Source organism: Dryobates pubescens, chromosome 14, assembly GCF_014839835.1.
Source record: "Dryobates pubescens isolate bDryPub1 chromosome 14, bDryPub1.pri, whole genome shotgun sequence".
NCBI classification, from domain to species: Eukaryota; Metazoa; Chordata; class Aves; order Piciformes; family Picidae; genus Dryobates; species Dryobates pubescens.
The window spans coordinates 12,209,320-12,233,266 of NC_071625.1; the positions used below are offsets into that span (position 1 = coordinate 12,209,320).

The 23,947-nt window shown below is 41.2% G+C and overlaps 1 protein-coding gene across 5 annotated transcripts in view; it reads right to left on the minus strand.

The window, feature by feature from the left end:
* The window catches only part of TRPS1 (transcriptional repressor GATA binding 1), a 202,560-nt gene extending 179,007 nt beyond the window's left edge, over positions 1-23,553 (minus strand). For 3 of the 5 annotated variants that reach the window (XM_054167398.1, XM_054167400.1, XM_054167396.1), the window contains exon 1: positions 23,409-23,553. Coding sequence is in view for 1 of the 5 variants with exons in the window: in XM_054167397.1 (XP_054023372.1) it covers positions 22,698-22,707 (10 nt within the window). In the remaining 4 variants the exon portion in view is untranslated. Of the gene's footprint in view, positions 1-18,393; positions 18,455-22,697; positions 22,776-23,408 lie in introns of those variants that run through there. The other 2 variants (XM_054167397.1, XM_054167399.1) reach the window with 2 other exon arrangements.
* Between the last annotated feature and the right edge of the window lie 394 nt (positions 23,554-23,947).

Here is a 23,947-nt window from a genome sequence, read left to right on the forward strand (position 1 = left end):
TGACTCTATCTAGGTCCTAGAATTTGAAGCTCAGGATCAAAAATCTGCTCAGGATTTCAGGATGAGGAAGGAAGAACATACTACAACTATATACCAGCACCTTGTCTTAACACAGTATCCAACTAGGGAATATTTAGAAAAATATAGAAATATTTAGCTAATCTGAAAATAACATTTTGTATTTCTTCAGCACCATTCAATAAATGCAATGCATTACTCTTTTAATGAAAAAAATATTATTTTGTGCCAAATCCCTCAAAAAATAAACAGGAACAGGTACATGGCATGTTTCAAATTCACTCCACTGTTTGCACTGATGTTATTTACAAGGATACAGACTTTAATCCCAGCAATTTATGCATCACCAGTTTTAATCATTACTTGACAGGCCAAAACCATCACCATACACATACACTGAGGTTAAAAGAAATTATTTATGTTTTCCCTTTATTTCTGAAAAGTGGTAGCTCAGGAAATAATTATTAAAAGATGTCAGCTGTAACAAAATGTTGTTGTTTTATCAAAGGAAGGAATCTTCCTTTGGATAGTGACTTGTATACATCATATCTATGTACACTTAATTAAGCAGTTACACAGCTCAACGTCATCTTTTGTGTTTACACATTATGTTGATACCTATTACAGATTTCATTCCATGCTTTCTATTTAGCAGCTAATAAAGCTTTTTATGGTATATGAAAGCTGGAATTCAATTAAAAATCACTAAACCTCTTTGAAGTATTACTCGTCAGTTCAGTGATACCTGAAGTATGCAAGAAAGGAGGGGAACAAAATAACACACCACAACAAAAGATATGTTTACAAAACCTGGTTTGCATTTAAAACCAATCTAAACAAAGAATGACACGTGATTTGTTCACTCTCTACAACTGTTCATCCAATTGTTTTGGTTTGTCATACTCTACAAGTAACAAATTTCATCACTGCGCACTCTCTACTTTCATCCACAGAATGGAAAAGGCAACTAAGCTTTCTGCTGCTTTTGCTTTTTCCAGTTTCTGGTAATCTTAGTTTTGAAAATTGGAGTTACTGAGCAGAATGTAAAATGGAGAACACAGTGTCACTGCACCAGCAGAAGAAGCCTCTGGCAAAAGCCAGTTTAATCACTTCCACAAACTGGTTCCAGGTGTTTAGCTAGCCATTTCTACCAGGACTATAGTGTGACTTCACTTAAAACTTTGGCAGCAAATAGGTAAATAAACACAATCAAACAGTACATCAAGCTGTGTAGACTTAGACCTAACACAAAGGAAAAGCTGAAGTTCTTCATTTCAAAAGGTAAGTACTTCAACCTTTTTTGAATGTAGGGTTTTTTTCTATTTTTACAAAGAAATCTTTTTTCTTAAGCATTAATTACTATGTACCTTTGTTATTCATATTAGATTAGGAGTCCAGCAACTGTTTTAATATAGACTGCAGCAGTTTCATATAATATCTTTTGGGATAGAAAATATGCTTTAATATGCTGTACATTAAAAATTAAACCGCATACATGATGCTACCAGTTTCGCTTTGCTCCTGCAAGTATCTGCAACATCAGACTATTATGTATGATGATCACAGAAGAGAAAAACCTAACTGGCAGAAGACTCAATGGGCTTAAACCAGAACAAAAAAGTGTAGTCAATTTACAAGCTGAAAGTCTGTCTGCAGTTTGGCACATACAGCATATCACACCACCTAAGTTTATAAAAATCAAGTAACTTTGCAAATCACTTCAAATATTTCCTTTTCCATTTGTTTTAATCATGTTTGAAAGGAAAGAAAAAAAAAATCACAGGATGAAATGAAAGCAAAATGTAATGATCTATGACCATAATTCTCCTGAATAAACATTCCTAAATTTTTGGAATATGGACCACTGTCAAACTTCAAACATAGCAGAGAACCACTATGCAGCCTTCACATCAAACTTTTAATTAAACCCCTTAAATAGATGATATGATACTGCAGATCAGTATCATACCATGATTATATGTGTCTACAGACCACAATTTGGAAACAAATATATTAAAGGTTTCCAAAGGGAATGCTAGTCTCTGGGCTTCTTGGAATACTCATTCTATATACTGAGACACTACACAGTACCATAGCCCTCAACTACTTTAAGACCTCCATTCTGAGTGTTTAACGGTATAAGTGAAAATTACCTATCTGAGACAGGATTTTTTTCATTAAATTTGTGAGACAATTCCAAAACGATTGTATGGAAAAAGTATCCTTTACCCTAGTATCTCCCTCTCAATCTAAGTTGTTGGGGGGTGTTTTTGTTTGTTGATGTTGTTGTTTTTTCACAAACTGACCAGATTTACATCCTCATTATAATCAAGTACCCATAAAGCAAGGTCAACAAAGTGACTTTCAGAGACATCCTAAAGAGGACCAGCCTATGAACAGCAAAAACGCTACTTTCTTGGGGTCAGGCTTACCACTGCAGAATGTTGGGCCAGAATTTTGTGGGTTTATATACCTACACAAATACATTTGCAATATTAAAAAAAAAAAAAAAAAAATCATGTTTCATATGTATGTGCATGTACCTGTGTAGGCGTTCAGAAGTAAAGGCTATGGGAAAGGAGAAAAATAAATAAATAAATGTCTTCATCTAAGGGGGCTTCCGCTAAAAGGGGTTCATCTAAGTTTATTTAGGAAAAGTGGGGCAGGCTTATCCTGACGCTGGAGTGGGACAGCCGCGACTGCTGTTTTCTGCCCAGCACTTGAGTGACAGAGTGGGGGGAAGAGTCGTTAATCACCGCTCTCTGGGAAGCGGGCAGCGAGCGGGAGCAACTGCTTTCCGCAACACTTCCTGCGATAAGGCAGCCAGCGCTGGCACCCGGACACACGCGAGAGCGGCAGCGACGCGGCGTAAAGCCTCATGCGACTGCGAACGTGACCCGCAGCCCTGCGCCCCCTGCACGGACAGACAGGCAGACAGACACACACACACACACAGACTCCTTTCAGCTCTCGCCAAATACGCCGCGAAGGGGTGCGGAGGCGCTGGCTGGCAGGCGAACCTCCCCCCCGCTCTCCGGTTCGCTGCCTCAGCAGCGGGCAGAGCCCCCGGGAGCCTGCGCCGCGCCCCGCAGCCGGCGCTTGTCGGTGATGCTCATCCACGACATGGACCCAAAACGTAAACGCTGAACAAAGGAAGCCGAACTGATAGAGAAGTGCAGCTGGGCTGGCATTTTTGTTTTTCTTCACGCCCCCTCCCCCCGCCCTCTTTTGAGGACGAGCCCAGCAAAACTTTCTTCACTCAAAGTCACCGAGTATACCGCTGCCCCTTCCCAAGGCACTGTTAAGTCTTCGAAGTCCTAGAGGTTTCAGTGAGGCAGAGGAGACAGAAGTACAGCCATTGACGCCGACACGTCCCCATATCATCCGATAACTTCCCTTTACATGCACAGTACAACACGAGTTTGCTGATCACAGCTTTTCCACTGTACCAGAGCCAAGTGCAGGCAATTACTTACACTTATGTAGACTTTTATAAGAGATAAGTTATCTCTATTGAAAAGGCACAAGCTGGGGGGAGGTGTTCGGGTTGTGTTTTTTTTTTTTCCTTTATTTGACTTGCATTACTAAACTGCTTTTTAAAAAAAAAAAAAAAAAAAAAAAAAAACCACAAAGGCGTTTCTGTGCAGGGCACTGATTCACGCAGCCCTCTGCTGAGCCCACAGCGCGGGGTGCGGGCATCGTCCTCGCACCGCCGAGGAGCGTTTCAGACAGGCCCACCCAGGTTCTAAAAAATACGTTAACTATCAGAACTGGGTACTGTAACCCTGCCACGCTCGGGAGGTCCGGAGGTGCTGGGCAGGACGAGGCCGGTAGCCGGGCACCCTCGCCCACCGCTGCTGCCGGGCCGGCGGCGAGAACAGCGGCGAGCAGCCAGGCAGCTGCGCCCGGGCAGCGCACAGCCCCCGGGGCAACCAGCGTCTCCAGTCAGGAGGCGCTCCAGCCAGCCCCGAGCCACTGGGATCCAGGTAAAACAAGCCATATTGGGCCCTCTTGCCTCCACTCCGTAACCAAGATAAAGACAGGAGCAATCTACGCATTTTTAATGCAAATGAGATGCAGCCCTCAGGCGCTTAGCAAATTGCCAATGCATTGGGGATGCCCCTGCTCTTTTAGCTTTGTTTCCACATGTGCTGAACGCTGATGAGTGCTGGTTGTGTTTTTCTTCCCACCACTAAAGGACGCGAGCACAGCTATAGGAAGTAGGAATGCTGATTATTTCAGCAGCACTTATGCACCAGATAGCTGCTGCCAGCATCTTTAGTTATATCCCATCCATCTACCAGTGCCATTTCACCGGTATTTCTTCTAAAATTTATGTTGGATAATTGTAACTCAGAGCGAGTATCACTGAGCAAAAGTAGAATATACTGCATTTGTGGATTAACCACCTCTGCTTTCACTTTTTAAGCAAAATTGTCTTATGTTGGAGGGAAAGGCGTTTTTCACAGAAGTTCTGTATTTATAAGCCAAGGGCACTTTACACACTGCAGAGGCATTACATGACAGTAAATGAGAGAGGGCTTCTTCCTTCCACTGCCTTAGGATGAAATCACGTATGTTTAAAGTAGATATTAAAAACATGATTCACTGTAATAAAGACATCCCAAACTGCTACTTAAAATGATTCAAAATACAACATTTGGTGGTGGGAAGGTGACCATACAGTGCACCTACCCCTCCCCACCTACCCTCACCCCCAAAAAAGGCACAAACTTGCAACAATAATAACTAAATAATAAATATAATAGCAGATATTTATACATTATCCAGAAGTACAGCAAAGTAACAGGATTAGGTCTGGCTTTCAGTTTCACTCACCACTGAACTAGTCAGCTTTGAGGACTGCATTAAAGGTGTAGAGTGCTACTTAGGAGTTACAGAAAGCGTATGAGCATGTTAAAGATGGAAGAAAAGCCAGGATCATGAAACGATGGCTAAACCAGAAGATACGAGTCTAACACTGCTCAACAAATCTTTTCCTCCCCAAATGCACAACATATAGTAACAGAAGCTCTCAATACTTACTAAACTTCTGCAGAGGAATAAATGTGTTATCTGCTGCATGACTTACAAAGCCAGAGAAAAAAAGAAGCAAAATTTTCATGGAAGCCTTGGATCATATAGCCTGCATTTGCCTCATTCACATCCTCCTCCTTTCGCTGCACTTCAGTATGAAGAAGATGGCCTTTGCAATAATCATCTTAGAAATCCAAAACATTGCAGCAACAGATGAATCTGCTTCACATGCATTGACGTACCTCCTCAGTGTCTGAAAGAAATTCCAGTTCCCGTCAACCCACAAGAGACATGTTGCCTGACTGTACCTTGATGGTATTGTTTATGAAGAAGATGATTTACAAACTCATAATGATTTAAGCAGCTACTTTGCATGCATTACAGAGAGAACCTGAAACATGTGACCTGCTTCACAGGGCAGGATTATACCTCTGTTCTTGTTGTGTCATGTGCAACCACGTTATTTAGTAGTTAAAGCCCAAACGAGCACTCTGGTATTCCACTGCCCTTGCTGTGTATGCAGCGCAAGAGTTTCAGCATGCCTCTGAAACCAAAGTTTAGCCTCCCAACGTCTAAAGATAGACAGTTAAATAAATGATATAATTGTCAAAGGGGCTCAGTCAGACCTACTACATGGCTCTGCCCCCTCAGGATTATGACGTTTGCTGGCAGACTTTTCAGGACAGGAAATCTTTCATGGTGTTAATAAATTTGTAACAATGATCATATTCTTAGGGGCCACTCCAATACAAACTTTCATTAGCACTTACACTGCCTCTCACAAAGCACTGAGAATGTATGCGTGATCATCATCAGTTAGGAATAAGCAGTAAGAACTTTAAAGCCTTTTTTATGACCTTATTTAGAAAAAGAAGTTAAAAGCTTTTCAGAAAAATGGAAACTGACATGGCCTGTCAGAGCTCCTTCATAGTTTTGAGTTGTTTTTATTGATCGATACACTTCTTACACACAACTTCATTACTGCTTTGATAATTACAAGATAATTAAATACAAGATAGAGCATGTATCATGCCGGGGAATAATTTAGTGGGCAAACTGCTGGAAAAGGAATTCTTTGTCATTTACAGTGTGGCGATACATCAGTAACAAACACAACAAGAGCTGGTTTGGGGATGATCCAATGGCATACTGGAGCCACAGAAGGCAGCAGCAAAACAGAAGGTCCGGAATTAAATGGAAGTCTCACCACACAGGCCCTCACACTTCACAAAGATGTAAATCAGGAGCACATTCACACACAGATTTACCTTAACATTAGAGCAGTGCAGCATTTGCCTTATAGTATGTCAGAAAAAAAGTCAATGTCTGAAAAATTGTGATTCAAGAAAAAGAGAGGGAAACTGATGCGTGGAGGAGGAGGAGGCATCCCGACAGCACCACGAGTGAAGGCACCAAAGCTGCGTTCACAGTTTTGCCACTGGCTCACTTTAACACCCCAGCTATTTAGATTCCCTTTGCCTTGGCTCACCAGCGAGTACAATGGGTATAATACTTCATCCTGTCCTTAAGAGGCAATTACTCCTTGTAAAATACGCTGGGAACCTTGATTAAAATGCACTGCAGCTTTGTGATAAGTATTCCCTCTGAAAGAGTAAGCTAAGTTTTGACGGTGAGAAGCACTACCTGACGGCTGGAAAAAGAAAAATAATCATTCTGAATGAGAAGTATGTGCTTGACCTGTGCACACCTGTGGGTGGATCCCTCCTGAAGTATTTTCCTTTTTCCTTTCTTCAGTTACAGTGTGGATGTTGCAAAGAGAGGAGCAGCGAGAATGGATAATGTAAAAGCTTTTGAAAAACCCTTGTATTTTCACCACAGGATCACAATGGGCCATCTTTAAGGACTCTGATGCAGAATTATATGTAACTTTTAGATAAATAAATAAATAAGTAAGATAGTCTTCAAACCCTCTTTTCATTAAGAACAAGAGGGGGAAAAAAGGATCACTGTAAGTATGAATGCTTTACGTATACAGAATTATTCTTTTTTTCATTGATAAGCATCCATTTTCTCATATAGTCACATAAAGTTTAAGTAGTTCATGTAAAACATAATTATCAGCATTTTAAACCACATTTTACCCTTGAAATAAATAAATAACTAAGCATGCCAAAAATCTTTTTTGTTCATTAAGAGCCAGATCCAGCAGAAAACATCTGCAGACTTCTAGACCAAGCAAGCCCTGGAAGGCCATGGGTACTGGCTGCACCTCGTGCCAACCCCAAAAATTTGGCTGGTTCAGAAAGATTTAAACAAAACAAAAAAAGCCCTGCAGCTTTACATGTCTGGGAATTGTGGAACTGCATTAAGTTTATGAATAAAGAATAGGGGTGAGAAAAAGAAAAACACAACTGCTTTTAAAAAGGAGATCTCTCCTGTTTTCCACCATTCTAGGTGCTAGACAGGGGCTCCCTTCACTACCCAGGGACATCAGAGAGCCAGCAGCAGCAGTCCAAAAGCAGGGTCCAACTGCACCCCTGACTGCAGAGGGTATAACAGGCACCAAATCCAGCACATGCCCCATGTTGTAGTTTCAGATCCAGTGGGCACCTGAGCATCCAGCTCCCAGCCACACTCTTGGGCATGTGGCAACTTCCACTAGCAAACCCAAAGGCGCATCTCTGGGATGAGAGCCAGCCTGAGTCGTCCAAAGGACACTGTAGAGCCACCATGGAGGGGCTGGCACTGTTTAGGCAAAGAGACACCTCTGCAAAGCTTGCCTTGAGATGTGTTGGTCTTCCCTAAGCAGGCATCTCTCTAGCCCCATAGAAGGATCAGGCCCCACAAGCAGCACAGGATTTCTACCATGGACTTGAACGGGCTCCAAGGTGCTGCCCAGGGAAAGAGCCTCAGCTACTGCAGGCACCCAGCAGCATGTATTTATATTTTGGGCTACCCTGGATATGTGTATGCAAACACAACAGGGGAACTGACAGTGTTGGCATGGCTGCCTGCTGAAATAAAGGAAAAGTTTAGGAAGTATGTTTAGGTCAAGGGCCTTGTTATTTACTGCAGTGGTTTAGAATTAGAGAACCTGCTGCTAGTGTAGTCCCAATGTTTTCAGATTTTCAACAGGAAAAAAAAAAGTGTTTGGTTTGTTTTTTTTCTGACTAGCCCTTCACTACCTCCTCTTTGGGAAAACCAAGAAAACTCCTGCTGAATTAAGACACACCTTGTCTTCTGCCCTACTCAGAGGACCTGCCTACATTTCAGATCAACACTCAGCTCATCTTGTGCCGCTAACCCCACACAGGGAAAAGGACCAGGTGGATATTAAAAGATTGAGTTAACAGTAGAACCATGTGTTCTGCATAAAGTCATCCCAAAATTTTGGTTTTGCAGTGTTCATTTTATAGACACCTCGAGAGGAACAGCAGCTGCAGTATACTCCCTTGGTTAGCAAGATGTGATACGCGCAGAGATATGTACTTAGGGGAGCACAGAGGGACTCTGTGCAATGACCATATAACTGCAGACACTTTGCAGGTGTGTATTTACAATACTATTTATATAGTGCTGAAAGTGGGCTACATTAATATACAGTGTACATGACTCACTGTCATTAGTCCTGCCTTCCAATAATGTGGACCTTAAGATAAATAGTATCACTAGAGCCTCTCCCATACAATACACAGACTTGTTATTTTAGTTATATATACACAAAATTTCCAACTGCAATTAGAGATTTTTTTAAATTATAGAAAGTTCTTGAAGTGAACCTTTGTTTACAAGCTGAAATGTGGTGACTGACTTTAAAAAAAAAAAGAAACAAACAAGAAGCCAAGAGACTTGTATTTAAAATGCAGAGTAAGCTGGGTATCTTAAATAAATAACATTATTGTGAACACACACTAAAATAAACCATGTATTTTAACAACACTAGATACAAAAAAAAATCATCGTATTTATCATTACAGCTTTATATACCTGTTGGATTACTGCTTTCCAAAGCCTTAAGAAATGTGCTAGTGTCTGAATTAAAATGCACTTTCATTATGCTAAACCACTGAGGGTGCTCTTGTGGGAAACACTGCATTCTACATTAATTTTTTAGGGGGGGGGGGGAAGCTTACACAGCCTCAGAAATGAAAAAAAAAAAAGTGGCAAAAATCCCAACTTTGTTCATTCATCCTTTGATTCTGTCTTTGCCATAATAAAATTCTATGAAAATGCTGCCAGAAATAAAGTTATTCTTTGCAAGAACTTTTCTTGTCTTTAAAACCAGGGAGCAACTACCCTGCAGTTTATCAACTCTGATGCACAGCTCTATAAAGATGAGATTCTTGTAATTTTGTCCATGTCTAACATTTATGGAGGCAAAAAAAAAAGTACAAGGAGAAAAAAAAATTCCCTTGAAACTCTACATTCTGGCTACGGAATTGTAAGACACCAAGATAATATCTCACAAATCGAACAGCAGCAGTAGCAACATCTACAAACTCAGAACTAAGGAGTCGGGAGTTTTCTATGCAATTTAAAAAGTGCCTTTACCCATTCTACAGCATAAGCATTGAAAGCCATAAATAACTGCATCAGTAAGTAAATTCACCATATAACAGAAGAATGATTCCTGAGATAACTCAAGAAAGTAAAAGCTGAAGAGCTTGCTTCTAGCAGTTAATGGGATAACCCGACTCCAAAGTCAGCAAGAGCAAAATATCTTTCTTTCATTAAAAGGTGAGGGGAAGCTTTAAAAGGTACACAATTAGTTAGCTTTGCAGTGATTAATTCAACAACTGCAAAGCCAAAAACAACTTTAGGCACTTAACCATGAAACTGTCAGTTCTCTCTGCTTGACGATAAAGTATCCAAAAAGTAAACATTAACTTCTGTGTTTTTTCTATGTCTGTATTCCATCATGAGAAGATGATAACCAAAGAATTACCAGGCAAGATCAGCAGAGGCTTTTTATATCTTACTCCCTCTAAAATAGAGGTGAGATGTGCCTGGAGTCTATTCCTTTTCCTCACTGCCAGCTCTAAGAAGACAGTTCATACTGCTCCCTAAAACCTGACTGAAAATCACACTGAACATCTCTTCCCCAAGAAGCAAAGCACTCATCACAGTAAGAGAGTTTTGAGGAAGAGGAGACCTCTGTACTAACCACATCCTCTCCATATCAAGGGAAAAGCAGGCAGCAGCTCTTGTTCAGACCACCTCTCCCAAGGAAGCAAATGGAAGATGCCTCCAGTAAGGAATGCAAAAGCGTACCCATTATCATCTCTTAAAGAAACTCCAAAAGTGAGTAACTATCAAAGTAAAAAAGGGCAAGAAGCTGAAGAACAAATTGAAAGAACAAAACGATGTCCTTCTCTGACTGCAAATATTTAATTCAAGCACATTCTTCTTTCAAACAAGATGCCTATGAGCATTTTGATGACTGCTCATAAAAACATGTGTCACTCGCAAAATTATAGCGTTTGGGGAGGACACCAGGCAACCAAAAATGGCTTTTGCTAGAAGTATGTCACAAGCACATCTTTTAGTCACCTCAGAATTGCACAGGACTTCGCTTCATTCCTTTGCACTGGCTGCATGCGGGTTGCTTCACAGAAATACAACTGCAGTAATCTGCTTGACAGTAAACAGTAATCAGTAAATACTATTTACTGAGCAGATACGTGCCCTTGCTATTTCCTCAGTTTACCTATCCCCCACCTCTGCCTTCCTCCTTCAATCCCCTCGCTCTTGGAAATTTTAGAGAGGGGAAAAAATAAATGCAGGTACTGAAATAGTGAAATCCCATAGCTGGCAAGGTTTTCCTCTCAGAATGGACAAATTCTTTAATCCATGCAGCTTCAGACACTGAAGGATTAGATCCTAACCAGGGAAAACACAGGAAAATGGTAATAAATATCGCATGGTAATCCATGGGAACTTTGGTCCCAACGTGATTTTTCTGTAGTATCCTACATTACAACAGCTATAATCTCAGCTCATATATCAGAGGGCTCTCTCTGCTCTCCTTCTTGCCCTTCCTTCTTTCATACAGTGCATTTTATAATAAAACACACTTTTTCTGCAAAACAGGACAACGCAGTCCCATTCCTGACTGAAAGCAGCACAGTAGCTCAGTAAAAACTACCACAGACCATACTGAGCTGCGTGGAGCTACAGTTGAGGAGTGCAGGTTTTATGGCAGCATTACTCTGGTAAGGTCTTGTCTGAAATTCCTTCTGACAAGGGAAAGGAAGTTTGCTGGAGAGAAAAAATAAATAAATTGTATTCATATGCAGTAAAAGCACTTCATGTCATAGTGGATTTTACAATACCCCAGTTCTCTTTTCTATTCAGGCACATGTATTTTGGGCAATAAATTCTGAAAACCCAAGAAGGTAAAGCTTGCTTAACCGTAACTCTCCTTTCACCCAGTAAAATAAATTCCACAGATGCTTTTTCTTTCTCCTGTGACTACTTTTTAAACTCCTTCCCATTGACATCTAGTCACTGTCACACTCCACTATCTAAATGAAAAAGCCTTAAAACTGCCAGCTTTTCAGATTCTTAATTTTGTCTCATTATGGTAAAACGCAGTAAAAAGTTCAACAGAGCTGCTAGGTCACCCTTGTTAGTAAAACTTTTCATATGCACAAATAAAAATTGAGGAACCGAAGGAAGAAAAAAAAGCTAGGGCAGCCCATTTTAAATGTTCCTTAGATAATGCAGTACCACAGCAAATCTCTAAGGAAAGTTAAACTGAGATTGCCATGAACACCAAACCAAATTTGCACCACTTGGATATTTACAGTCTAATAAACCTTATGGTTCCAGTGGTTTTAAAACTCCAGAAAACAGTTTTTCAGTTCTAGGTTCTGGGGTTTTCTTTAACAAAACTGTCTACCTAAAACCTATCCACTCAGACCTGCCGTCTGTGAGAAATATTTTCAGAACATTATCATGTTTGCCAAACTACCAAATTATGAAAACCTTCATTAAGTAAAAAAGTAAACCATAAACATGCATATATATACATAAAACCAACCAAACTACTTTGTCTTTTTCTGTTTGCATGATAATGCCCAAGAAAGTTGGTTAAAAATGGTCCTATTTTCAATTCAAATGCTTATTAATTTGAACTGTCTCGTACTGCAGTCAACATGAAACAAACAACTAATTGTAAAAAAATAAAATGCAAAGCAGTAAAATCCATCACAGTACAGACATGATTTGCTGAGCAACAACAGAAGAGCCAGGTTTTTACATCGACCTAAGAAATCACACCACTGTGCAATTTATCTGCTATATTGTTTAAAATGCCAACAATGGCTAAAAAAATAAATAATAATAATAAACCAGATGGTCTAGAAAAGCATTTTATTTAATGTGTTGCAATTTTGGGGAGTTTGGTGACATCAAAAGCACATTCCGTGGATGAAGAAAGTCACCACTTCCCTTGGCCTGTCAAAAATATCCTTGATGCCCATGGAATGGCATACAACTTTGTGAGGGCATTACAGCCTGCTTACCTGGACAGACCCATAATATTGGTGCTGCAACTACTCCACTGCTATTTTTACAAGCCTTTCAGAGACTAGTTGATGAGGAACGTGAGAAAAAGCATGGCTGTGAAGCCAGAGAAGAGCAGCAGCTCTCAGAAGCAGGTGCACTACCTAAACTTACATTTGATTTTCATTCCCTTTTGGGGAGTGAATTAATTTAAAACCAAAAGAATCGCATTTAAAGACGAAGAGACCAAACCATGGTCCTACTGCACAGCAGCTTTGCACAGTTGTTTGACCATCCTGAGTGGTGCAACAAAAATGCAAGATGAAGCCTTACAAACTGTCATTACTGTGTCCCGAGCAGGGAAACTCCTTTAAACCAGCAAACTGTAAGAACGCGTAACACAGATCCCCCAAAACCACAGTTGCCACTCAGTAAGCTGCAGCGTAACTAGAGAGTCTCCTGAGGAAGATCAGACTTTAGATGACACAGAAGTTTTGTCCCTTGAAAGTACAGGGGGAGATCGGGGCCATAATCATATGGGTTTAATTAGTCTTTAGTCATATCTAAGTTTCTGCCAGGTTGCCAGGCAAGGCAGGATAGATCTGCTTTCACAAAAATCAAACCAGCCCAAATGTTTAAAAAAAAAAGAAAATATCAAGTTATGTGAAACTTTGTTTTCTCACTAGCAAACTTAATGTCATAAACAACTGAAGGGCAGTGATGCAAAATGGATTCTTGCCTAGATTTGTAAACTTTTCCAGGAGTTGTAATATCCTGCATTTGATGACATCATGAAACCAACCACAAGTAAAAGTTGGTTTTCAATTTGTTCTACTTTTCCCTCATTAGTCTCTGTGTCACAAATAGAATAAAAACCCTCATTAAGTCACATTAAATTCTTTAAACTCATTAAAGGCTCAGAGAAAGAACAATACAAACACTGGTGTTTTTGTAAGAAAAATATGTAACACAGATGGACTTCCATTTCCATGTATTTTTTGAATGTATGTATGTGCATATAGGAGCCACAGACAGACCAATATGTTCAAAGGAGAAACAGGCAGAACAACAGAGACAACAAGCAGAGCATACCTCACACATGACAGAGTCATACCCAGATAAAAGTGATTACGCACAATCATTTCTGACTTGATATATATGAAGTGCTTAATGCATTGTATCCTGAACTGTGGCAGAGCTGGAGTCAAAACCATAACCCATACTTCTTGTCAATTAACAATTCCTTAGGACGTTTTCCAGGGAGAAGACAACCTTGAGGACCACACTGATAGCGGCAATCAAGTAGCAATAAAACTTGTCCATGGATTACTCTGCTGCTCCTGTAGCCTAATATACTACCTCTGATGATAGTTGAAGATAGATCTCCTATGCATGTTTACTGTCTTACACATAAGGTATAGGTGTGTGCAGAATTTCAACAGCCTTTGAGAGTATCTGTGGGTATGCAAAGGGTGGGTATTTGTTAGAAGATTTATTGTAACTGAATGACTCAGATATACGCTGTTGATAACTTTGGATCTTGCCCCTCATAAGACTGGAAATATGAGATCAATGCCACAAAATTATTTACATTCCTACAGTATGCTCAAACAACTATTACAGGATTAATTTAATCCATGAGATTTATATATCTATAGATTGGTAATAGACAGAAAATGCAAATAGGAGTTTAGTTCTAAAGAAAACTCCTGAAGAATGTGGAAGACTAATTAAATTTCAGATGTCTGCAGCAAGATACAGAAATAGTATATACAGTAGAATGGAGATCTGAGTTACTGTTTCTTTCATTCCTACCACTGTGACAGCTGAAATGAAGTGTGGGATTTTTACTGACAGCCCCCAGACCTGAGCATCCAGAGCTGGGTGCCAGGACAGTGTAGGCAGGCAGCCTCCACTCGTGAGCTCTCCTCTCCCATTTCTCCATCAGAGTCAGATACTGTTTACCTGCAAGGCACATGGTAAGACTAATCTATTTTCACAAGTGTTTGCCTCAGGTATTTGGGGCAAGGTTTACTTTATTAATCATGTGTGTGCGCATATGTGTCCGTATCTTTGCATGCAGGAGAAGAAAGCTCGGCAATTATGAGCATTTTAGGTTTATACTCTAACTGCAGCTGCAGAACGACTGATGAGTAGATTTAATACACCCAAAAGAAGAGAATACTAAATAGAAAAAAACAAACGATGTTCAGATTAGGAAATTGAACTTGGAGGGATCTTTCTTTCATGAAGCAACATTTCATCTACATAGTAAGTTTTAAGTGATGTTCCACGTAACTCACAGCATTTGCTTTAAGAGTAGCATGCGAGAAAGTTAAAAGAATCATGCTTTACAGATACTGAAAACCTTCTACTCCCAAAGAAAATTGTTTTATCCTAACCCATTTAACTTACATTAAGCCTAAAAAACTAACTATGTGCACCTAGGAATTTTAGGAAATACTTAATTTCAGTAGCTACTTCAAACTTTCCTTTTGTAATTTTAGGATCAGTTGAGAATTTGGGTTTTAAAATAACCCCAGTAAAGTCACCGGGATATCCGAAAGCAGTCTGCAAGGTATCTGTCTAGGCAGAGTATGCTATCTTTCTTTTTTCTTTCTTTAATTAACTACTAGCAAAAATTCCCCCATGCCTTTTCTTTTTTTCTTTTCTTTTTTCTTTCTTTTTTTTTTTTTTGGTGAACCACCAAGCTGTATGTTTAATTTTTTAAGTTTCAGTATGTATTTCTGACTTGCAGACTTTGCAAAGTAGGTCAGGAATACCCAAAGGATACACATTTGAAGGCTACAGATAGCAGAACACACCATTTACGGCTTTGTATATACACATACATACACATTCTATATAATATAGGTAGATAGATTCAATGATTTAAACACATTACATCTATACTGTGTGCTTCAAGAACATTCAGATATTTACACTGTTAGATCACCACTCATTTTTAGACCTACACTAGTGCCAGCTGCCAAAAAAAAAGTACACAAATCAAAATATGTTACCTTTGTTCAAACAATACTGCTGTTCATTATGTAATAGAAACTGTCATGCTTAATCTTCCAGGAACCAAGAACTGGTACATTCTTGGATCAGAGGTGGCTTGAAATGGTTTGAGGCAAAACTGAAGCATATTGTTTAAGTAAATCTTGCTGAGAAACATAAGCACATCGATGACTTTTAATATCATCTTTTACAGACTTTTTTTCTCAGACATATTAGTAAGCTAAAAATATTGGCATTCCCTCAAAATGCAGGGACCAGTGCTTTTTCTGTAACGTATTTACAATACCAAATTACACATTCCTTCCTGCACTGTCAGCCTCACTAATACATATATATACATAATGGGGGATCTGCAAAAGACAGTTGATATACAGATGATATACTGAAGTAAAGCATCCCTATAGAAGTTATAGATGGACTTTAAGAAATACGCCAATTCAATCTTTCTTCCTTGGGAGTTTTCAGTATTACCCAAGTACCTCAATGGTTATTGTGGCCACTAAGCTACAGGCTGCGATATTCACTTTCTATTAGAGATGAAAAAACTGCCAAAAGCAGCATTAAAAAAATGTGTCTACAGCATGATACAGAGAAATGGCAGAAATGCTTAGTTCTTTGGAGATTAAAATTTTTGAAACTCGTATTTTAATCTGAGAAAACACTAAATAAAGCACACTTCACTAACTGAAGAAAATCTTGCTTACAGCACTGACTCTAGGACTTCAGATTTTTAAGACTACAAAAGAAATATTCTACAATTTCATCTTTATAAACATGCATTATACAATATTCATCAAGCAGACACAATCTTATACACACAGTTCAGATACACAGCTCTGCAGAGACCAATCCTGCAGCCTTTACTGAATTCAAAGTCTCCCTGACGTCAATGAGTAGTTTTCAAGAATAAGAATTGCAGGATCAGGCCCAAAAAGTGCTTATGAAGATGAGATGTTACTTCAACAGATTGAATGTCAGATTAAATATAAAGATTGAGGCAAGACAAGTCTGGGGTTTAAACCCTAGGGAGGATTGACATTTAAAGTGTTGCCACTGAATTATAGCTCTCCACATTGGGTGGGGTAACCTCCTACTGGGTGGAGTGTCTCCCCTAAAGGAAGGGAAAACTGGCACAAACCAACTTGGTCTTTGAATAATTTCCCTACTTGCCAACTTATGAAGTCGTCCTGACGTCAACTTCGTCAAGAAAGTCTATTGCCCAACTCCTCCATCTTTTACCGTAGAAAGTTTGCTTGTGTTCGAAACCCCAGCAGACGTAAAAGAGAACTGGAGGAAATGAGGCAGAAAACTTTAAACAAAATAATAGAAATTAGGAAAGAAAAGAAGAGACAGTAGACTGGATTTCTTTAGTATAGTTAATTTTTAAAAAAATCTTTTGGGGGGGTGTTTCTTGCTTCTAATGTCAGCTTAATACAAACACATACAGATCTGGTTTAGCTTCAAAATACAGAGTGGAGAGCACACAGAAAGTGGCCGCTCTGCAAGGCAGTATCTTTCCTGTCTTCACAATGGGCAGTGAGTATCTTCCCAATCAATGTCACTAACAGGTGTAAAACTTTCTCATACTAGGAAAATAATATTCACTAAACTTTGACTAAAGGTATGTCTTTGGATACTGGGTGATGGAGAAGGAGTGGGTGGGAATCAAACCAAAGGGGAAAAAAAAAAGGGGGGGGAAGGAAAAAAAAAAAAAAGAAAACCCAAACAAACAAAACCCAAATCATCTCAAAATGCCCATGGGAAAAATAAATAAATAAAAATCAGAAAACAGTTTAAGTTACCGTAACCTGAAATGCACCAGCCATCACAAAGAGCAATTGGAGAAATCCAGCAGAGCTCAGCAGGAAAGATTTTTAATAACAGATTGAAAAACAAGAATAAAAATAACTGCATCAACAGGGCCTTTCTTTCTCAGGCCACAAGCCCGTTTTTACTTGAATGTTAAAAAAATGGCAGTTTGGCCACTAAAACCAATCCAGAACATTATTAAAAGTTAAAAGCTACCAATTACTTCTGTCTGTTCTTTTAAAGCAAAGTTTGGCATTACGTCAGTTGGTTTAAAGAAAACAAGAAAGAGAGAGAGAAAGAAGGAGAGAAAGTTTCCTGCTTGTATAAATTAAACCACCAGGGAAGGTGTCTAGCCACTTGTAAAGCATTTATTACAGGTTTTTAAAGGGATAGCAACATTTTAAAAATTAAATATTTTAAAATAAATGTAAGGTGAAAAAAAAAAAAAAGAAGTCAAGGTTAGCCTAGAAAGAAAGCAGACTTATGAGAAATTAGACATGCATGAACTGCAGCTAAGTAAAAATGACTACTAGGACTAAATCATGCAATTAAAAAAAAAAAGAAAAAAAATCTTTCCAACACAGAAAAAGTCCTATTGCAGCTGCTATACTTGCATGCAATCCCTACAAGTATGGAAAAGTTCCACCAGACTTTATGGGATGGAACCAACTGGGTTCTGTAGGAATGTCCTACGAAAATGCCACTCATGGCAGCTATGCAGTATGTAGATTTTTTTTCTCTATAGCTTTTCTAAATCCATGTACAGAGGGAGATAAGCAGCCCTAAGTTTCCTGAGTTTATGCAGCAGGACAGTAATTTAAAAAAAAAAAATTAAAAACAAACAAAAAAACACACACAAAAAAAGTAAAACTACTGATGTAAAGATTAGCAATTCTGATTAAATTTTAGGCGTATTTGCCACTCTTGGTGGCGTTACCATTAAATTTTAAAGATCCACTTTAAAAGTACTAGAAAATAAGAAAGTGATAGCACAGAACATGAATAATACATACATGACTATTAAACAATGTTCCTTACATGCAGCTCTGCCAGTTCATCTAAATCACAGTCTTCTAAACCCCGTGACGCCAAATCAAACTCCTCTGACTCCGGACGACACATCAAGTGGAATGGTGTTCAGTTGTGCAATGCTTTTGAGGTGTGACAAAATGTCCACCAGGGACTTAAATAGAGACCATGGTAGTTATTCTCCCAGTGCTCCATGTCTCTTTTGAGCCTTGGACTGCATGACAAGAAGTCAGAATAATATGCCACCACTTTTCGCCCCGCCGTGCTCCTGTGCCCCAGCAGCTTTTCTTATGTTCTGAGCATATATACAACTGGCTAAAGAGCTGCATTCTGGAAGGCCCTTTATTGATTGGGTGCAAAACAACATCAATAAGTGAATAACAAGCATAATCTGAAAAATATAGGTGCATGTCTTGCCTTTGTAAACATTTACTATTTAATGGTGTAATTCTGCTTTAATCCTTCACATCATCTACTATAACTCATTCTGCATTTTCCTTTTCATTAACAAACACACAATAAATTTAAAAAAGGGAAAAAAAAGAAAGTTTGCACATACCATAGAAAAGGAAGCAAAAATAGTCTTAAAAGTAATCAAATACTGTCTCTCTCTGGATGCAGGCTTATCTATTTAAAGTCAAAAGAGAACTTCATTGGCACAGGTTAGGAGACAGAGCTCCCTAATTCATGACAGAATTAAGAAAAAAAGTTCTTGTTCTTCTCCAGGAGGACTGAAAAGGGCACTTTTATTTATCTTCTGGACAGACAAAAATAGTAGAACCTAGACCAGATATGCTGTAATTAATGTATCCAAAGGTCAACAGGCAATCATATTTATACAATAGATGGCTGCAGACTATGCTGGTTATAGTATTAATCATCAGTATTTGAAAATACAATTGTTTTCTTACTAAGAAAGAACTTTAGAAAGTTTCAGGAACAAAAAAAGTAATAACTTTTTTTCTTTTGCCTCATACCTGCCTACTATTCTTTTTAGCCTATTGCTTTTTAACTCATGAGATGTAGTATTTGGGACAAAAATGCCTGCGTTTACAGTCATCCAGGACTGCCAAAAACAGACCCAGACTACCTCACTAGTTGTGCTGAGGAAACTAAATTAAGCAAGGGCAAACACCAACTGGAAAGCTGTCAGTTTACTGAATGAATGGCTTCATTTTACAGACCAGTTAGAATACCTTCATCAGAATATATTTCTGTTCAAGGCCAATACTTTTACTACCAGGTGGCGGTTTGTTTTAACTGAAACTGTATTAAAAATGCAATTTATTTCCACTTTGCTTTTTGCCTAACAAAAAAGGTTGTCAGATTCCCAGCCTGTCGCATTCAAAAATATTTAGCCATAAACTTTCTTACAATGTTACATTTGGCGTTACCCACAAACCTTTATTAAAGCGATACTGCCAGTGTGACTGCAGTTAAGATCTGAGAATGTTTCCATTAAGATTATTATTAAATTATTGTCAAGAGTTTGTAAGAGACATACATGCTCATGCACTTAAGCTTCCCCCCCCCCATACTCATAACTAAAGTTCCACATTAAAAGAAAAATTTAAATACATACCCAAAGTTGCCTGTTTGCAATTAAAATTTTGGGTTTTTCCTGAACATCTTTGCTAATTTAACTCTTTCACACTGTAATGTAAAATAGTTTTGTTTCAAAGCAACTGCCTGATAAGTGCTAGAAGAGGTAATTCACATGAACAGAAAGTAATTAGTCATTGTTTGCACAGTGCTTTGAAAATACAAAAACTTACGTGTCAACTGGCATTAAAATATAGTATGACTGAAATACTGACATTTAACAGGCAACCACTGCATCTCACAGACATTCACACAGGAACCAGCCCTATGCTGTTATTAATGCACAATCAAGATATGTGAACAGTAATATTCTCTACATCCAGCCAGAACATGCACGATCATAGTGTGTATTTATGAAAGTTTGCTACAAACAATACACACGCTAGAAAAATAATCTTGCTCGAGATTCAGAAAATAATACTGAATTTACTTGATCACCGATAAACATGAGGCAACCCACAAAGCTACCATATAAATTATGCTGAAAATTAATTTAAAATATAAGAGGGTAACATGGCTGCGTCATGTTTGATGCCCAAAGAAGTCTTAGATCTCTGAAGTTGTCATTTACATTTTTTTTCCTTTATTACCAGTTCTATGAAGTAAAGAAGAAAATAAATAAAGTCATACTCTCACAAGCAAAGATTGTGTTATTTAGAGTTTGTTCTAGAGGATCACAGGCAAAACATGCAAACTTAAAAGCTGATGCAACTTTGCCCCTTACTTACTGTGTTGTGACTATGTATATGGAACGTTTCAAACCGAGAAGCTGTTTTATGTAAACAAAAAAAAAAAATCCCAACAAAAATCACGATAATCAGACAGAACAAGGCAGATTAGGAACTGTCTACTCATACCTAATCTCTCTTGACTTTAAAAAGGTGAGGCAGACTCCTCTTGTCACAAATAGTCTGAGGTTTAACTTGTATACAGGTACTGATGCCCTGCTGAACTTCAGCATTATTGATTCTATGTGGCAAACCTCAAACAGGTTTCAAGAGTGAAAAAGAAAGACTCCCCCCCCCCCCCCCGCCCTGCATAGAGAAAGGTTCCACTTGTTGGGTTTTACCACGTTACTAACAGACTTTCATTCAGTGGTTAAAAAAGACGAAAAAAAAAAAAATCTTTCAAAATGTTGATATCATTTCCAGACAGTCTTGTCAGCATCACAATTTACAGGAAACAGTTGATGTTCTCAAACAAACCCTGTATTTACTCATGGACCCAGAGTACTTTTAAAAAAAATATATAATTCCTCACTCTTTTGGAGGCTTTTTATAAAATGTCACTCTGATGGAATATCTGAGAGCTGTCTAACCCAACACACATATTGTGAACACGAGGCATACAAACTGCAGTTCAGAAGACTACTGTAACTTTTATTCTCATTTTGTCCACGTCAGGAACTGGCTCTCACCACCACTTTCCTTTGCTGCCCCTTGCATTTTTAACTCTGGCAGTCTTCTCTAATGTTCAACTTTTCCTAAAACCAACAGGAAAGTAACATGATGCCACCATCATCCATAGGATTCAGTTGCGTAGCTGAAGACGACTGCCTGAATGGCAAAGGACTTTGATGGTTCCTTGAACGTCTTACTGAACCTGATCATATAAAACCTGAAGAGTAGGTAATTATTGTTTGCTCCCATCAACAATCAAAATGCGCTGCATGCTGTAAAGGCAGCGAAGGCAGCATGGTCCGCATAACAGCTTACTCTTTTTTTACTAGAAAATATTTTCCCCTGGGAGGAGATTTGTCGTCTTGGTTCCCCGAGTGTGCTGAGGTGCCCTTGGCCCAAGTCCTGCCAGACAAGGTACTCGGCACTGGTAGAGGAAGGAGGGATGGAGGAGAGGCGTCTCTCCAACTCATCACTTCGTCCCACAGCTCAGTCAGTGCACTTAAGAAGTTTGCCATTTGCAGACAGAATACACAACCGAATATGAAAAAAAGATACAATATAAAGGAAGGTAGCGGGCCCCACTAGAAACCGCGTAGGAGTGCCGGGATGTCTGAGCGCCTTGATTTGCAGCAGGGAGGCAAATAAACAAAGCCCCCTAAATGTCAAGCCCTCTCGGGGCGCCGCTCACGTCCCGGCGCAGCGCGGCGGCGGGCAGCACCCAGGGCCCGACCCTGCCCGCCCCCCACCCTGCCCGGCCTCACGGCTGCTCACCCCGGCTGCCCCCCGCGCTGCCCCTCCATCCCCAGTCTCGCCTCCCTTCTTTCCTCCCTTCCAAAAGGCAAACACAAGGAAAACTACGGCGGGCAGCAGCCCCCCACCAGTAGCCCCCGAGGGCGAGGGAAAGGGATAAAAAAGTGAGACGCTCCATAAAGTTGTGGTAGAAAGGGGAGAGCCGAGCGTGCGGACGCAGAGCTGAGCGCAGAGCTCTGCCTTTAAGAGGGAAAAGTTTAACGTGTCTGCGTTCTCATTAAAAAAAATAAAATACCACAGAAAAACCCCAAACAAGCAAAAAAAAAATTATATAAAAAAAAAAGTCTCCAGCACCCTGTCCCTTTTTGCCCCGGTGTGACCGGGAGGGACCCCGAGCTCCCCTCCCGGCGCAACACAAGCTCCGCACCCGGCCTCTCCTGGTGTGTCCCCGGGCAAGGAAGAGGAAAAAAAGGGGGGGGGGAGAACTAAGGGAAAAAAAACCACACAAAAAACAACCACAAAAAAGCAACAACAAAAAAAAAAACTTTTCCCCAAACTTACTACTCTTCATGATGGTGTCTCAGTGCCCCGCTTGTCATGATCCCCATTAAAACTTCCAGCAGCGCCAGGAGCAGCAGGACTGTGCGACTGCAGCTCATCGGATGCAAACCCTTTTTGCTCGTCTTCTACTTCCACCCCCCGCGTCTCCCTACCCCTCCTCCCGAAGCGCCCCGGTGCCGGGGAATCGGCGGACGCGGAGATAAGGCGCGGAGAGGCGCGGAGGGGAGGGCTGAGCTGCACCAGCCCGTCGCCGCGGTTCCCCTCCCCGCCTCCGGGCCAGGGGGCTGCTCCCCCTGCCCGCCGCCGCTGAACTTGACCCTCCCGACTCCAGCGGAGCTACCGCGGTTTTGAAGTCGGCAATTTCCAGCCATCACACATGGCTTTGACCCACCGGCGGGCGGAAAGGGGGCGCGGGGGGATGCACCAAAAAAAACCCCTGTGAAATCCGAGCAGCCCCCCACTCCCTGTGATGTGCCCACCCTCGTTTTTGTTGTTTGTTGTTTTTTTCGGGAGAATGTGTATTTTTGGGGAGGGGGGTGCACCCCGGCTGACTCCCCCCGGGCACACGCCGTGCCGCCGCGAGCGCCGTGCCCCCGCCCCGCGCAGCGCCCCCCCCACACCCCCCCCGCCGCGCCGCCCCCTCCCGGCCCGCCGGCCCCAGCGCCCTCCCCGCCGCCGGGCCGCCCCCGCCCGCGCCCCCCCGCGCCTTACCTGTTGATTAACCGTCAGCAACAGCCCCGGCAGCCTGGAAGATGGTGGAGCCGCGGCGTGAGCCATGAACCGTCTCCTGCTGCCGGCAGAGTTGGCCGCGGATTATGTGGCGGTGGCCGGGGAGGCGGGGGGGGGCGGGGGGCCGCGGCGCCGCTGCCTCCCCCCTCGGCCCCGCTCGGCGGGGAGGGGGCGACGGGCCCGCCGGCCGCCGGCGGGCAGTGTGGGGCGGGGGCGGGGGCGCGGCGGGGGCGGGGGGCGCGGGCCGGGGCACGGCGCGGCGGCCCCGCCGGCGGCGAGGCGGCGGCCTGGGAGCGCGGGGCGGCCGGCGCGTTATCAGGACTGTTATCGCTTGTCAGGACCTCCGTCTCCCCGCATTACGTCAGTTTCAAGACACCAACACTATTAATATCAAAGGAGCCTTCGCGGAGGAAAGCGCCACCCCAGACGGAGCGCCCTTAAAGAGACAGTGCAGGCGGCCCCGCCGCGCGGCCCGCGCCGCCCCCCGCCGCCCGCCTCCGCCCGCCGCGACGCGGCCTCCG